Below are 14,638 nucleotides of genomic sequence, written 5' to 3'. Positions count from 1 at the left end.
AAATGTATGCGTGGTAAAAGCATATAAAATGTAATGACATGCGTTATAATGGCATTGCGGAGTCATGGTACTTTCGTAATGAAAGTATGCGGAGTGATGGTATGCGGAAAGAAAGTTGCGGAATAATGGGTGTTTACCCTCCCCCGGTAAGTACATTGGTGGCACGGAGGCCCACATCTCCAGAAACATACTCATATTTTTTCACCACCCATTTGAAAAATGCACAGGTCTCTCTCATTGATGGCCAGCACTGACATACACTTGTAGAAACACCTCCCACCACAAGTTCTAGAATTGCGAACTTTAGAGCTGGGGAGCTACGTTCGAATCTCGGCATCAGCTCAACATCCTGTGATTCCAGGCAAATCGCTTTGTCTCCCCGTGCCTACCACAAATAATGTGTTCTTCTGTAATGTAAATTGTGCTCATGCCATGTTGTCGAGTTTGCGCTATATAATATTGCAAGGAAAAATAAAGTAGGGAAACTCGAGTTCACACACTACTGAACGCGCACTCTTAAGTGCATTAGCAGTGCACTGTGGATCGGAGCGTTTCACAGGCCTGTCACAGATAAGAAATGCTATCAAAACGAAATCCTACAAAACAATATACTACTGGCCAACAGCAATTCATACCCGGACAACGTCGGGACGGGCTGCTAGTATAATTATAAAGTAATTTAACCTATGCAGAAATCTGCAAGTTGGGTCCTAAGATGGAGCGTGTGAGTTTCTAAAGATGCACAGCTCAGGCCAAGAGACTCCATCAAGCACCTTGCACAACGACAGAGCTTCATTTTAAATTCTCACTTCCTTTTGGCATATTCAGTGGTGGAACAATTTTCAGTGTAGGGGTGCTGCCATCAATGTTACACCACTAAACTCACAGGGATTGTGAAAAATCCAAGCATGACACAATGGACATGTGCTGCAAATAGGCCAAGCGACACCCAACTCATCCTCTCACTTACCGACGACCCAACCAGAACCAACTTTCACAGAAGCATGGCAAGCGCCCCCAACTGGATGAAGAATAACTGCCTACAGCTGAACATATACAAGGCGGAAGTACTGATCTTTGGCAACAGCAGCAACACATGGAACAACTCCTGATGGCCAGCAGCCCTAGGAGATGCACACACTACCTCCGACCACACAAGAAACCTCAGAATCATCATTGACAACAAGCTCACCATGGAATCACAGATCAACGCCATCTCCTCCGTCTGCTACCTCACTCTGCGCATGCTACGTAAGATCTTAAAGTGGCTACCCCTACACACAAGACGCATCTTGACACAGGCCCTCAACAGTCCACTGGAATATGGCAACGCCCTTTATGTAGGAATCGCCCCACACCTCCTACAAACACTATACAGAATGCCTCAGCCAGATCCATCCTTGGCCTTCTCCGCTGAATCCACTTCACACCTCACCTCAAGAAACTCCACTGCTCCCCATACAGAAGAGATGACAATTCAAGCCACTGACCCACACACACAGGGTTCTACAGAAACAAGGACCTGCCTTCATTAAGCACCGCTTGGCCTTCCACCAACTATCGAAAACACTAACATCCTTCTCCCTTTCACTTGCCCATACTCCACGCATCTACCAAAGCAGAAGTGGAGGGCGCTCCTTCTGTCATATCAAATAAGGACCTGGAATAGCCTTCCCACACAACTCCAGACCATCACCTGGCTTTTCATATAAGCCTCTGGGACCTAAAGACGACTGATTCCCTATCGGATGATTAGCCGTGCTTTATAAAACCTTGTACTTTATAAACCCTAGTTGATTACTTGATTGATGCTTATTCTGTAGAAAAGTTTTAAGGGTGTAGATTGTAACTGGCTTCTTTATTTGGGAGCACGCTATCACAAATATATTACTAAAACATGAGGTGGTAATGCACTGTCATTTACAGACAGCATATATTTTGCATTTGAATGACCACTACATTTGTATATACAATTTTGCAATAACAATATATAGTCTTAAAACAATAAATAATGTATGGAAATCAGGTTTCAGTGAATATTTGTCATTTGAACATCACAGAGTAAAGTATCTTGAATATGTTTTGATCCTATTAAAAGTTCTTCATTTTTGTGCTTTCCCAACTGCTTATTATTTTGAAATATTTCCACAATTCATTTGCATATTTCTACATTTTCTACAGCCTTTCCATTTATTTATTTGTAAATTCAGCAGGATGCCAATTTTTTAGAAATTAAGGTTTCTGGTTGGCAGAATATATACACTGTCCAAGCAGGAGCCACAATCCTAGTCAGGATAAGCCAGATACACACCCTAAATTAACCTGTGCTCACCCTCTGGTAGTTTGGCACAGAGCAGCCAGGCTTAACTTAAGAGGCAATGTGTAAAGTATTTGTGCAACACTTTAATTAAAGTAACGCCGTGAAAACACCACAAAAAGACTCCACACAAAAGAGAGAATATTTATCTGAGTGAAACAATACCAAAACAACAAAAATCCAATAAGTAGAAGTTGATATATGAATTTATGAAGATTCAATGCGAAAATAGTGCTTAGAAGTTGTTAGTGGTCAAAAGGGTGCCTGAGGTTGTGAGGTACCGGTGCAATTCCAAAGTTCAAGTCAACCGCGATGGAGCACACTGTGTCGGTTCCGATAGGCTCAAAGGGGGCACTGCATCGTTTTTTGAAGAAAGCAGCCATAGAACCTACTTCTGAGGCCCAGGACATGTAAAACTTAAAAGAACATGTTCTTCGTTTTAAATACACTTCACTGGCCATGGGGCTAACTAGGGCACACCTTAGGGGTGACTTACATGTAATAAAAAAGAAGGATTGGTACATTGGGACAGGCAAGTAGGTGAGGTTGCCAGGTCGAAATGGCACACACAGGCTCTGCAGTGACAGGCCTGAGCCATCTTTAAAGGGCTACTAAAGTGGGTGGCACACATATAGTTCAGTTTGCTAGGGACTTAAAAAAGAATTAAATAAACCAATTGTGGACAAGCCATTGTTACCAGGTTTAGAGTACAGAACATAGGCACTGCTTAGCATTGGACCAGAATCCTAAAGCCAAAAAAAAACAAGGTCAGAAAAAAGGGAAAAAAATTTGGGGGCGAGCCGGCAGAAAGTGCCAGGTCGAACAAAATTTTTAGCTGTTCTATATTTTGTTTTTAAAATGAAATGCCATACAATTGCTGCTAACTCTCCTCCATCATCACATATTCCGTTTTCATGTTATGCCCATCCATTTGAAGCTCTGTGGTTTCATTTTTACCCAAGCCCAGTGGAAGACACTCGGGGTGTAAAGGCATTCATTTGCTGTCTGACCATTATTAGTAGCTGGGAAATAGGTATTCTGGTGATTTCATATTGTTATTCAATCAATCAACACTTTACTTCGGCTTTCGTAACCATAAAAGTTCACAAAAAGCACACACATTACAAAAAGCATTAAGTTTACATTAAATAAATAATCCAATCCCATTGTAATTTATATTTAAAACAATAAAACATATCATATACATTGGTTCAAAGGCCATTGCCACAGATACAGTTGGTTCCATCTGACTGTAGACAAAATGGACAGTTAGAATATCCAGGTTTAATTTTGTCCCAAGTGGAAATACAAGAATTTAAGGATAAATTGGCCAGCGCCTGAATTTTATATACAAGGTTTTGGCTTGGGCTGGCCGTACACTATCCAAAAAGGGCCAAAGGGAAGGTCCTTATTTGTGGCTCACAAATTTCTCAGTTAGGCTCCCCACTTTTTGGTATTCCGTTAGGCTTTCCCGCATGCCTTCCCAGTAGTTTTGCTTTAATGTTACTTTATTATCCTTTGGCTTCTTGTCAGGGTGTAACCATACATTTTCCATCTTGAGCAAGTAGCACAGGGCTTTTATCTTTTTTAACAAGGGGATACGGAGTTCCTTACCTAACCTAATAATCTCTACTAAACGTTCCCTGTATTTTCCTAATTCTGGAGTGTTCCAAATGTGAAGCCAATACATTAAGGGTTTTAAAGAGATCACATGGTCAATCCTCTCTAAACCTAGATCGAAACAAAGGAGTGGAGTGCTTCTAGGAAGATCAAAAAGGGAACTACTAAATATATTTTCCGCAAGAGTGAGGGCAATTGTGTCTGACCAACCCCAGAGCTCTGCACCATAGACTGCCCGAAATTGCCGAAGCCCTGTACACTTCATTTGCTGGGGTTACAGCTCCACTAGAGTGGCCTTGTATTTCTTCCCTATGGCCATAGCTCTTTGAAGTAGAATTGTTTTGCTTTTCCTGATTTGCTGTACCCAAGACATGTTGTCAGACTCCTAAATAATTGAGGAACGTTACCCTCTCAAGAGGGGCTCCTTCTATCCCTATTTAACCCCTAAAGGAACAATGGGTGTTTAAGGCCATAAAATTTGTTTTTGCTGGATTTATCTCGAGGCCCCTTGAGTGGCAGAAATATGAAATGCGATCAATAAGCAACTGTGACCCACGCAATGTGCGAGATATTATCATCAGCAAACATTAGAATGGGAGCACTCATATTTGCTGATTTTGGTGCATCGTGCTGGCAATTCGCTAGCCAGTGTACTGCTCAATTTACATACAAGCTAAAAAGTGTAGGAGCAAGCACACATCCTTGCCTTACCGCACTCTTTATACTTATCTTGGATGTAAGGTCTCCCCCTGCATTCCACCTAACCTGTGCATATGATTCTAGGTGTTACGTTTTTAAGATCTCTATGAGATTATCTGGTATGCCATACGCCTCCAGGAAAGCCCAAAGGTTATCCCTTTGAACAGATCAAAAGCTGCCCTCAAATCAATGAAGGCAACGTAAAGAAGCTTCAGGGCTACGTACTTCCAGCACAGCGCACTGAAGCGGAAGACCTGGTCCAAGGTACTGATTCCTGGACTAACGCCTGCCTGGCAATCCTCTAGGCTTTTGTGTTCTGTTAACCAGGTTTGTAGTTTAATTAATATCTGTCTTGCAAAGACTTTTTGGCTTATATGAATCAAACAAATGGGTTTGTAATAGGACGCTACGTTCTTCCTCCCGTTTTTTTATGGGCACGATAATAGCCCTGTGCCAGGATGGTGGTATATCCTTATTTCTTAAAATGGCAATACTGAGACCATTTAGGTATGGGACATAAATCTCATGGTGTGATAGATATAAATCTCTCAGGATGCCATCAGGTCCAGGGGCCTTCTACTTCAAAGGATGTAAAGCCTGTGAAGTTTCTACCAGATCGAGGACTATAATTTCATTTACTTCTGGCCTGGCTATTTGCCCCATATGGCCTACTCTGCCACTCTCTGGCGATTCAATGTCATTTCGTGACCATGGCTTATATAACTCTGAGAAATGGGATTCCCAATCTGCGGGTTGAAATATTAACCCTGCGTCATTTCCTACAGTTTTATACCCTGATTCCATGAGAGATCAGAATTCCTTAGGGTTTCTGTTAGTTAGGGCTTCGGTGACTTTCTCTCATTATTTTACCTCCCACCCCCTTTTTGCCAGTGTTAGTTTTCCTTTGTAGGCTTTTCTGGCGCTCAATAAGCCCTTGTGGTCACCTCGCTTTGCTGCTTCAATGATTGCCGTTTTGGCCTATTGGTAGTCGCTTGTATACAATCCAGGAGGTTGGAACTATAACTCCCCCTAATTCTCTCTTTGGTCAGTAGCATCTTTATATGCCCCATAAGTTTAGTATGTATATCCACTAAGTCGATGTAACTTGGGTCTAAAAACTCAAGCAATACCACCTGTTCTACGTACAAATTGTAGATATCTGTGGCACTTTGTTATCACTTGCCCATTTCACATTCCTCCTATTATTGCAAATGTTGATTCTACTTTAAGAGGCAGTACTTCCCAGTGCCGTCAAGTTCACAAGGGACCTTGAGCAAAAGTAGTCCTCTAGTGCATCATGATCACTATGGATCCTCGGTGTTACCTGCATATCTTTTAAGAATGACCAGAGTGGGCTATACAGCAGGATATAATCTATATTGCTTTAATGTCGGATGTGCAGGGCAATCAGACTTCAAGCATCCATTAGGAACATGTAGGTAATGGGAAGCAATCAAATAAATGAATTGTTTGACCAACCTGTGAAACCTTGCCTAATGATTAGAACCACCAACTATGGGTGTATTTGTCCCATGTCTCAATGCCATTAGATGCATCAGAATTTATCCCTCAGGCAATCTTGCAATAAAATCACCTGCAATGATCTTAGAATGGGCGTGGCCTACAGTTTCAACTGTATGTGATAATTGAGTCAATGTTCCAGAAAATTGGCTTGACTGGGTAGGGCGAATGTACACATTGATAACTGCAATGTGCCCAACTCCCATAGAAGGTCGCGCTTGAATAACCACACCCATAAATCTCTGCGGTCGAAGCTCAATCTTTTTACTTGAGGAAATAATTCAATTTTCAACCAAATCAACAGCCCTCCCCGAAGGTCTCCCCACTATTGAGGGAACTGCATTAGATGCCAGGGTCGTGAATCCCACTCTGTGCACGGGCTCTATAGCCCAGGTTTCCTACAACAACACTATGTGGAATTGTTCTATGAATATATCTAACTTTGTTGTAATGCCCACCAAATTCCACAATACTAATTTTATAGCATCTATCTGCCCTGTGGCTTCTCTCGAGTTTTGTGTTTACATATTGGATGCCTCTCTGCTATCTAGCATTGGTAGGTTAGAGTAACTTCTATTCTTCCTAGATTATAGGAGGAGGTACTTTTAGGGAGGTCTAGAATGGATGCCTTAATCGAATGTGATGTTTTGCTTACTTCGATTTGCCCTCCTAGTTGTCAATCAAGGTCAGTTAAGGGCCCGCATGGTCGACAGAAGTGGTAGACAGATGATGATTACTGTCCAAGCCTGATTTGTGGGCATCACCAAACCGATGCATGATATCCGGCGGGCTAATCTTGAGCATTGTTTGTGATTCAGAATGGGGCCTAAATCTATGTTCAAGCCCTATCAGTCCCTCTACTAGATTGAAGCTTGCTAGTTTCAGGCCAATGTGGTCTGAAGGGTTCCGGGCGTCATGGAATCTATAGGCTTCCATTATGTCTTCTCTTATAATAGACCTGCAGACACTCATGCTCCTAAACCAATGGATGACTTTGGTAAATAATGAATCTTGAGTTTCTCTAACTGTAGATATAGTTTTTGGCACATCCACTAAATATATGTCCCAAAGGTCTTTTTGCCCCTCTAATGATCTGATTGAGTTTTTGAAATTCGATGCCAAAGTAGCATGTTTTGTGGTTTGCTGAGTGTTCCGTCCTTTACCCGCTAGTGATTCGCTAGATAAGGACTTACCACTATAGGGTTTGTGGGAGGTGCAACCAGCTTCCTTGGGGGGCAATAGGTGGTGCCTACTAGTTTTCAAAGCTTCCAACCTATTTACAGGACGTACTGTCAGCTCATCACAGTAATTTCCCCCAGATGCAACTTTATTACTAATACTAGTTGCAGGTTCAACCTCCAAAATGTGTGTAAGTTTGGAACTTAGTGTCAGTACCGTCTCTGTTAATTTTCTACTTTTTCATTAATCATTTTTGTCAAATTGCTCATGTATTCTTTTAACCCTGCTATCTGTGTTTGTATGACCTTTAGCTGTGTATTCATGTCCTCCTTCACTGCCACTAGAAGGTTGTTGTGGACTACAATAGGAGAGGTATGTACTATTCTTTTTAATTGTGGCTCATCCAAATCCTCTAACACCTCGAATCGGTTGCAACATTCAACCATTTTTACAGGTATAGGAAAATCCAAGTGTGTGACCCTATCTCTTGCCTAGTTTTTCCTCCAAAATGATGGGAGGGCGCTAGTGATAATTTCACTATTTGCCCTGTTATCTACCGAGTTATCCCTGGTCTCACGTTTTCTAAAGAACAATTTTATTTTCCCCTTTCCATGGTGTTTTCCATAAGGCTTGCTTGTCTCAGTTTCCTTGCAAGCTAAGAGCCCTTCTACTTCCTCCAACAAGACATCTATATAATCCAGTGTACAGTTTTCAGCTCCATGTCTAGATTGTTTTTTGGCTTTCTCAGCTTCTGGGGACTTCCCTGTTGCTTTGCATTCCACCATAGTTATCGCTGCTTGTGTTCCAACTTGTCCTTTTCCTATATTGTTTTCTCTCAAAGAAGAAGGTCAGTCCTTACTTTAATGATGGCTCGCTGTACCTATTATATTCCTACACTACTAAAACTAAATGCAGTAAAATTAATATGAACTTTAATGACTACCAGGCCCCTTAAAATCTAAGCAGTAGTATAACCAACAAAAAATAGTATAGTGGTTAAAGCCCTTGTGTCCATCCCAGCTTCGCAACTGGTTAATAGTAAATAAAATTGGTCCTGTTGTACCTATAGAAGAGATCAGTCAGTTACAATAAGTGTTTACTACCAACAAACTGTTATAAAAAATTGCAAAGAGGAGCCCACTTCTACTACAGCAACCTCATGTGAAGCGGTTGAATAAACAGAAGCACAAAGGAGCCACCAATCTCCACAAAAGGATCCCCAAGAAGACAAGTAACAGTCTATTAGTGGATCCAGCAAGGAGTGTGGTATAACTTGAGGGTCTTACCAGCTCCCATGAAGGTTTTCAACAGACGGGCAAAGGAGGTGGCCCTGCCCTCCCATGTTGTTATTTGATTATCAAAGTAAAAATGGAAAATAAATATCCTGCAATATTTGCTAATATAGTTTCATTATATTATTGTTCACATATTGATTTAATAGTGCTGCCATTTTTTTTACATAGAAATATCAAAGTGGGTGAATATTCCAAAGTGGTTAGATCTCTCAGAGCTAAGAGGGCTGGGTTATAAGCTTGGATTTTAAATATTGATTCTTGTGGCTACACCAATACCAGTTAAAATCAAAGCCTTGCTTTTGTGGTTAAAAACTTAACTTGTCTCTATTGCTTCTTTAACTGATTGTTGTAAGCAACCCATCTGGCATTTGTGCAAACCACCCACATTTTGCTTTCTCTAGCCCTTGGTTTGGAATTAAATCTGTAATTTTGTCATGTATATTTGCCTCCTTAACCTTTAGGTTTTCCAAATGGGCACTACATCCTGTCCCAATGTAGTTGAAGCTAATAAAATACGTTTCAATAGATACCAGTCAATCCTACTGGTCAGTACATGGGAATATCAAAGGAGAGGATGTGGCCTAACAGGTAGGGTGGTCGATTTGAAATCAAGAGAACCAAGTTCTAGTCTTGGCAAGGACGCTCAACATCCTATGATTCTGGGCTAATCACCTAATCTCCCCATGCCTAACAAAAATGAATGTGTCCTTGTGTAATGTAACTGGTGGTCATGTAAAGCGCTCTGATACCTTTGTGTCAAGTTCGCACTTTATAAAACTCCGAAAAAAATGCAAAAGAATGCACACATTTTTATTGTTTTTTTGGGCATATCAGCTCAGAGCTTCCGCAAACACACTGTTGTTTTTATTGCAGCACAGGACCGAAAACAATAGATATTCTTATTAGTAAATTATGAATAGGCTATCTAGTTTTAGGTTTAAACCTATTATAACTGAAAAAACCCCTCCGAAAGAAAAATAGCCTTCACTGGTGCAAAGTTATAAACACTGAAAAAATACCTCCGCACCCACAAACTAAGTGCCATTCAAAGAAAGGAAAAGATGAGTGAAAGAGTCATTTTTATTTATTCCTCAAGGGCCAATACAATGTAACTTTGTTATAAAAGGCAGCAGCAAGAAAGACTGGGCTAACATTATTCTGCTTGAGTTTTGTTGTTTATGGATGTCACTAAAACTTTGTCTCTTCTTCCTTATGCTTTTTTTCAGTGTTGTGGTCTTTGGTCTAAAGATGCAGAGTTTAGAAGCATGTTTTAGGTCTTATTTAGTTATTTTATAAACTGTTGAGAATCTGTAAATATCAAAATCATATTTGATATTTTGGCTACATTTGATTTCACCGATAGGTAAAATGGCTGGTTTCATAAGAATCTTTCCCAATATGTACCGTCACATTTACACACAGACAGGGAATGGGTGAAATCCATTAATACATCAGCCCCCTTTTCTAGCGAGTCAGTATTGATTGTAAGTGAATTGCCAAACAACGCAGGCTTTAAACATTGAATGCAAGGTGTACCGACAGGTATATGTGAAAAGAATGTTGTCAACAAGCATCTGAGATAGTGGTGAAAACATGACACCAGACATTTGGTAAACAAGGAACGCGGTGTCACTTGGAATGCTGCTGAAAAAAGTTCCTACCAAGTTCTATAAAGATTGGAGTAATATTGTTTGTATTTGCAGTAATTCAGCTACATATATGAAAAAGTTGTATGATGGCCTTGTCAAAATCGATACCTGAGTTGAAGTACTTCCCTGTAAGAGATCCTTGTCACTTGCTAGAAGGTATGCTGAAAGCATCTTTACAATCTTCAGAGTTAATGAAGAATGCTATGGACTTGTAGTCTATTCTGGTGCACCGTTTAATTATGCCTGGGAACTAAAATGCGAATATTTCTTTTTTGTGCATTGTGTGGCATCAAAGAAAGAGTCATACTAACTGTGTCATTTAGTCAGTGGTTCTCAATCCTAGAGGGTGTGAATGCTATATTATCCATGTAGCTTCCATTTACAGAATTTTTGCTTAGTGATGATGCCAAAGGCAAGAAATGTGATGATCTTTGGTCACATATTGATAGTGATATGAAAAAAGTACAGTCTACTGCATGCTTAGGTTTTTACAGGAAAATGTGACTGCTGTAGTGGACATAGTCAAAATACTATAGTCTGAAAACACCCTTGTCTACCAAGTGTTCAGTGTAATTGGTGTAGATGTGAAACATCTCCTTGAGAGTAGACTGTGAGCCACTATTAGTGGCTTTGGCATGGCAACATGCTCCATGTTAGAATTCTTGCCACTTAATAAGCAAAGAAATGTTGAGGAGCAATGCAGGAAATATTATTTTACATAGTAAATGGCTTGCAATGATGCATAGAAATGTCCCTTCACCAACCAAAAAAAGGTCTCCATTCCGCAGTGCGTAAGTCTGGAACGTATCGAAGCTCCTTCGTGATTTTCACTTCACTAGCCATGGCATTTGAAGTCAATGAAGCCTCAATTGGGTACTCTGCACAAGTCTTAGATTCCTTCTGAATTTTCTCCAGACTATGAAAAGTACTGATTCATTTTTGACCACTTCAATAACTGAGGGCTTATGTCCCCAATTCAATGCATATGTTGCAGAATCACAATCTTCTGGTGCACCAGTATTGGTATGGAAAGCTATGTCATTGGCCAGAGTTAGCAAATTGTGTACTGCCTGTTTTGGCGTTGCCCGTCTCAAGTGCCGATATTGAGAGGGCCTTTTCACAGACAAACGTTTACCTAGGAAGAAAAGAGCAAGCACGCATGACCAACGACTCAATACAGAAGTATTGTATGGTCTTCTACAATAAGTTTGATTTGTAAAAATGTAATTGGACCTCATATACCCTGTACACACGCTATCTATACACATGCACTATCAGTGCAGAAAGCAAGCAATAATTAACATTAAATTAAAATTCTATAAAAATAGAAAAACACTGTTTCTGTTGCTGTTAATGGCATGAAACTGTGTAACCACTGATAACCACTGTTTTTTAAGGTATTGAAAAAACAGAATAAACCCCACCAGAATTTATCAAAAATAGAAACAGGAAAGCCTAATTATGAAGAACACGAAAGCCATAGACTTTGTATCTCTTGAATTCTGTTAGCACAGAACTTGACAAGATCCGTCGGCAAGCAGATTTTTATCGACTGTGTGGCATATAATCCCATAATTTATTTCATGGCCTTTGCAACTTGAACAGCAAAGATAAGCGATAATTTAGTACATATAAAGTCTGCATTAGAAATTAACTAAAACTTACATCTATAAAGATCCCATGAGGTAAGGTTGGTACTAGGTTTTAATAAAACAAGCATACAGATATGCCTTGTGATGTGACAGAGCACATCTTGCTTCTACTGACCTGTGAATGATGTGTCTGCTCTGCAGGTAATCCAGGGCCAGGGCCAGCTCACAAACAAACAGCTTCACAGATTCCTCACTGAAGCGCATATTTTGTTGTAGGTGATAGCGCAGGTCCCCACCAAGCAGCAGATCTACTACCATGAACATGTCTTCTTCGTCTTGAAAGGAATACCTGTAAAGACATTCCACAAACACCATGAATAATGAACTAAACATTTAATGACAAGAATTGAGACAATTTATTCAAAACAAACTTTTATTTTTGTGTGTACAAGTCTACCACTGACATTTCATGATAACATTTCAATACATGTGATTCCAGGAAAAACCTTTCAATGGTATCTGTTACTTTATTATTCCTCATCATCAGGACTTGGGCTTATTGTGTAGAAATTGGGTTGTAACTAAAACAAATGGTTGAGTCATCATATTGTGATTTAGGAGAATCCAGATGTAGATTTGCATTAATTTATTTTTATTTCCATTTATTGTTTGAATTACAAAGGTGTTTACTTTTTATCAAGTATCGGTTCAGTTGTTTACATTTTTGTCAGTCGCAATTTATTTTGGTCAGATTTTTCTATAGTAGCACTTTCTTTTTTCTTTCATGTCCATTTTCTGTATGTAAATCACGTTTCTTGGGAAGCAAAAGTTTCAATAATGACACCCAATTCAAATCTGGGGAAACTAATTACACCCAGGTCTATTAATCAGCAATGGGTGGAGCATCTCTGTATCTTCCTTCAAACATTGAAATAGAAAAAGTGACATGGCAACATGCGCCTTCACTTGACTAACCATCACCTATGACATGGGCACTTCTGGAATATTCTCCATTAATGGTCAAAACTATGTGGGAATCATGTCAGTTTTGGCACCCACATATTAACTAGATGTTGCCTTAACTGAAGGCACAATATGTGGAGATTCTACATCCAACATGAAAGTACCACTTATGGGGAGACCATTATTTGTGCTGAGCCCATGTCATGAGAGCAAATAGAAGAACCCCTATGCACAGGTGGTTCTTCAGAAAGGTGAGTGGATGGAATTAGAGGCCAAAGTTTTAAAAATATTTTGATGATCAAATTCCCTTCTGTGCAAAATGTTGAAGCACAAACTATCTGTTCAGTATGTATTTTTTTCTTTTGGGGATAAGTAAGTATTAAGTATTATCAATAGTAGCGGCCACCATCATCTCCAGAATTGATTACGGTAATGCCCTTTACCTTGGCCTACCTAAAACTCTGACCAGTAGACTTCAGAACATAATGAATGACGCTGCCCGGTTGATCTTCAGGCTACCGAGGAGATCTAAAGCCACTCCCCTACTACGATGTTTGCACTGGCTCCCCATTAAAGAAAGAGTGGAATTTAAGAACTTATGCACGGCCCATAGGGCAATCTATGGCAAAGCCCCAACCTACATCAAAGATCGTCTGCAACTTTATTGCCCTATGAGAACACTTTGATCCTCAGACTCCCAATTACTGGTCTGTCCTCGCTACAGGCTAGTGACTAAGGGAGGGAGAGCCTTTTCAGTGCTAGTTCCTCAGCTATGGAACAGGTTGCCGGAGGTGTGCGCCGGAAAGGGAATCTATTACGATTCAGGAAGAGTCTAAAAACATTTCTGTTCAGCAAAAGCATGAGCACAGTATAATCCAGCTTCCATCTTGCTAAGTTATTGTTTACTACCATCTTTCCAGGCGCTTAGAGACCTGCAGGTGATTAGGCGCGATATAAAATCTCACTAACAATAACAATACCAATAACAAGTATTATACGGGCAAAACAATACTCTTGTAAAGGCTCTTCAGATCAATTTACATGGATAGCCTCGATCCTGATGTTTTTACTCAAAATCTTCACCTCGCAGAGGTATTCCTTCATACACAGGCCTGGTTCCAGGTTTTTTTTGAGCTGCCTCTGTTCTAGAAATATTTAAGGTAGGGACATCAGCCAGGCCAGTTGGGTGTATTTCTTCAGCCAGTATGACTTTACTATAACATATATATCTGGTTCGAAGATGATGCACTATCTCTCACATATCCAGTATCACCACTTGTACATAATCAACACATTCTTCAACCTCCTAGAAACCTAGGAGCAGTCCGGTGTGTCATAGAAAAGATTTAAAGCAACTACCCTACGGAATCAGATAATTAGTGGAATAACATCAAAAAACACTTTAACATGACTTGATAACCTTTATTTTAAAGGTGATAGACTGTGTACCCCCACACGAGAGCTAGGAAAGCTCTCTGAATTTGCCATGATGCTCCATCTGCTGGTCATAAGGGAGTCTAGGCTACTTTCGAAATGATACTGCAGTCTTTCTGGTGGCCATCAGAATGGAGGGATATGGAGCAATATGTAATTTAACGCTCCATATGTGCTGAAGGAAAGTCATCACAGTTCAAGATCACCTGGCCAACTTCTTCCAGTACCTGTACCTGCAAAACCATGGCATACCATTTCAACCAATCTCATTGTGGTGTTGCTTCTTTCAGAAGGAAACTGGTTATCATGGTCACAATAAGTCATTCTCCAAGAATGCACATTTCACTGATTTAAAGAGTGTGCCTTCTG

General features: G+C 40.2%; 1 protein-coding gene across 1 annotated transcript in view; it reads right to left on the bottom strand.

The window, feature by feature from the left end:
* Window positions 1-14,638, bottom strand: part of LOC147703006 (serine/threonine-protein kinase 32A-like) — a 717,281-nt gene that overhangs the window by 413,146 nt on the left and 289,497 nt on the right. The window contains exon 5 of the mRNA XM_086928864.1: window positions 12,048-12,221. Within this exon, the coding sequence (XP_086784990.1) occupies window positions 12,048-12,221 (174 nt within the window). The remainder of the gene's footprint in view (window positions 1-12,047; window positions 12,222-14,638) is intronic.

This window comes from Lissotriton vulgaris, chromosome 7, assembly GCF_964263255.1.
Source record: "Lissotriton vulgaris chromosome 7, aLisVul1.2, whole genome shotgun sequence".
NCBI lineage: Eukaryota > Metazoa > Chordata > Amphibia > Caudata > Salamandridae > Lissotriton > Lissotriton vulgaris.
Note: the sequence above shows the minus strand (reverse complement) of the source record. Positions and strands in the feature narration are given on the sequence as shown.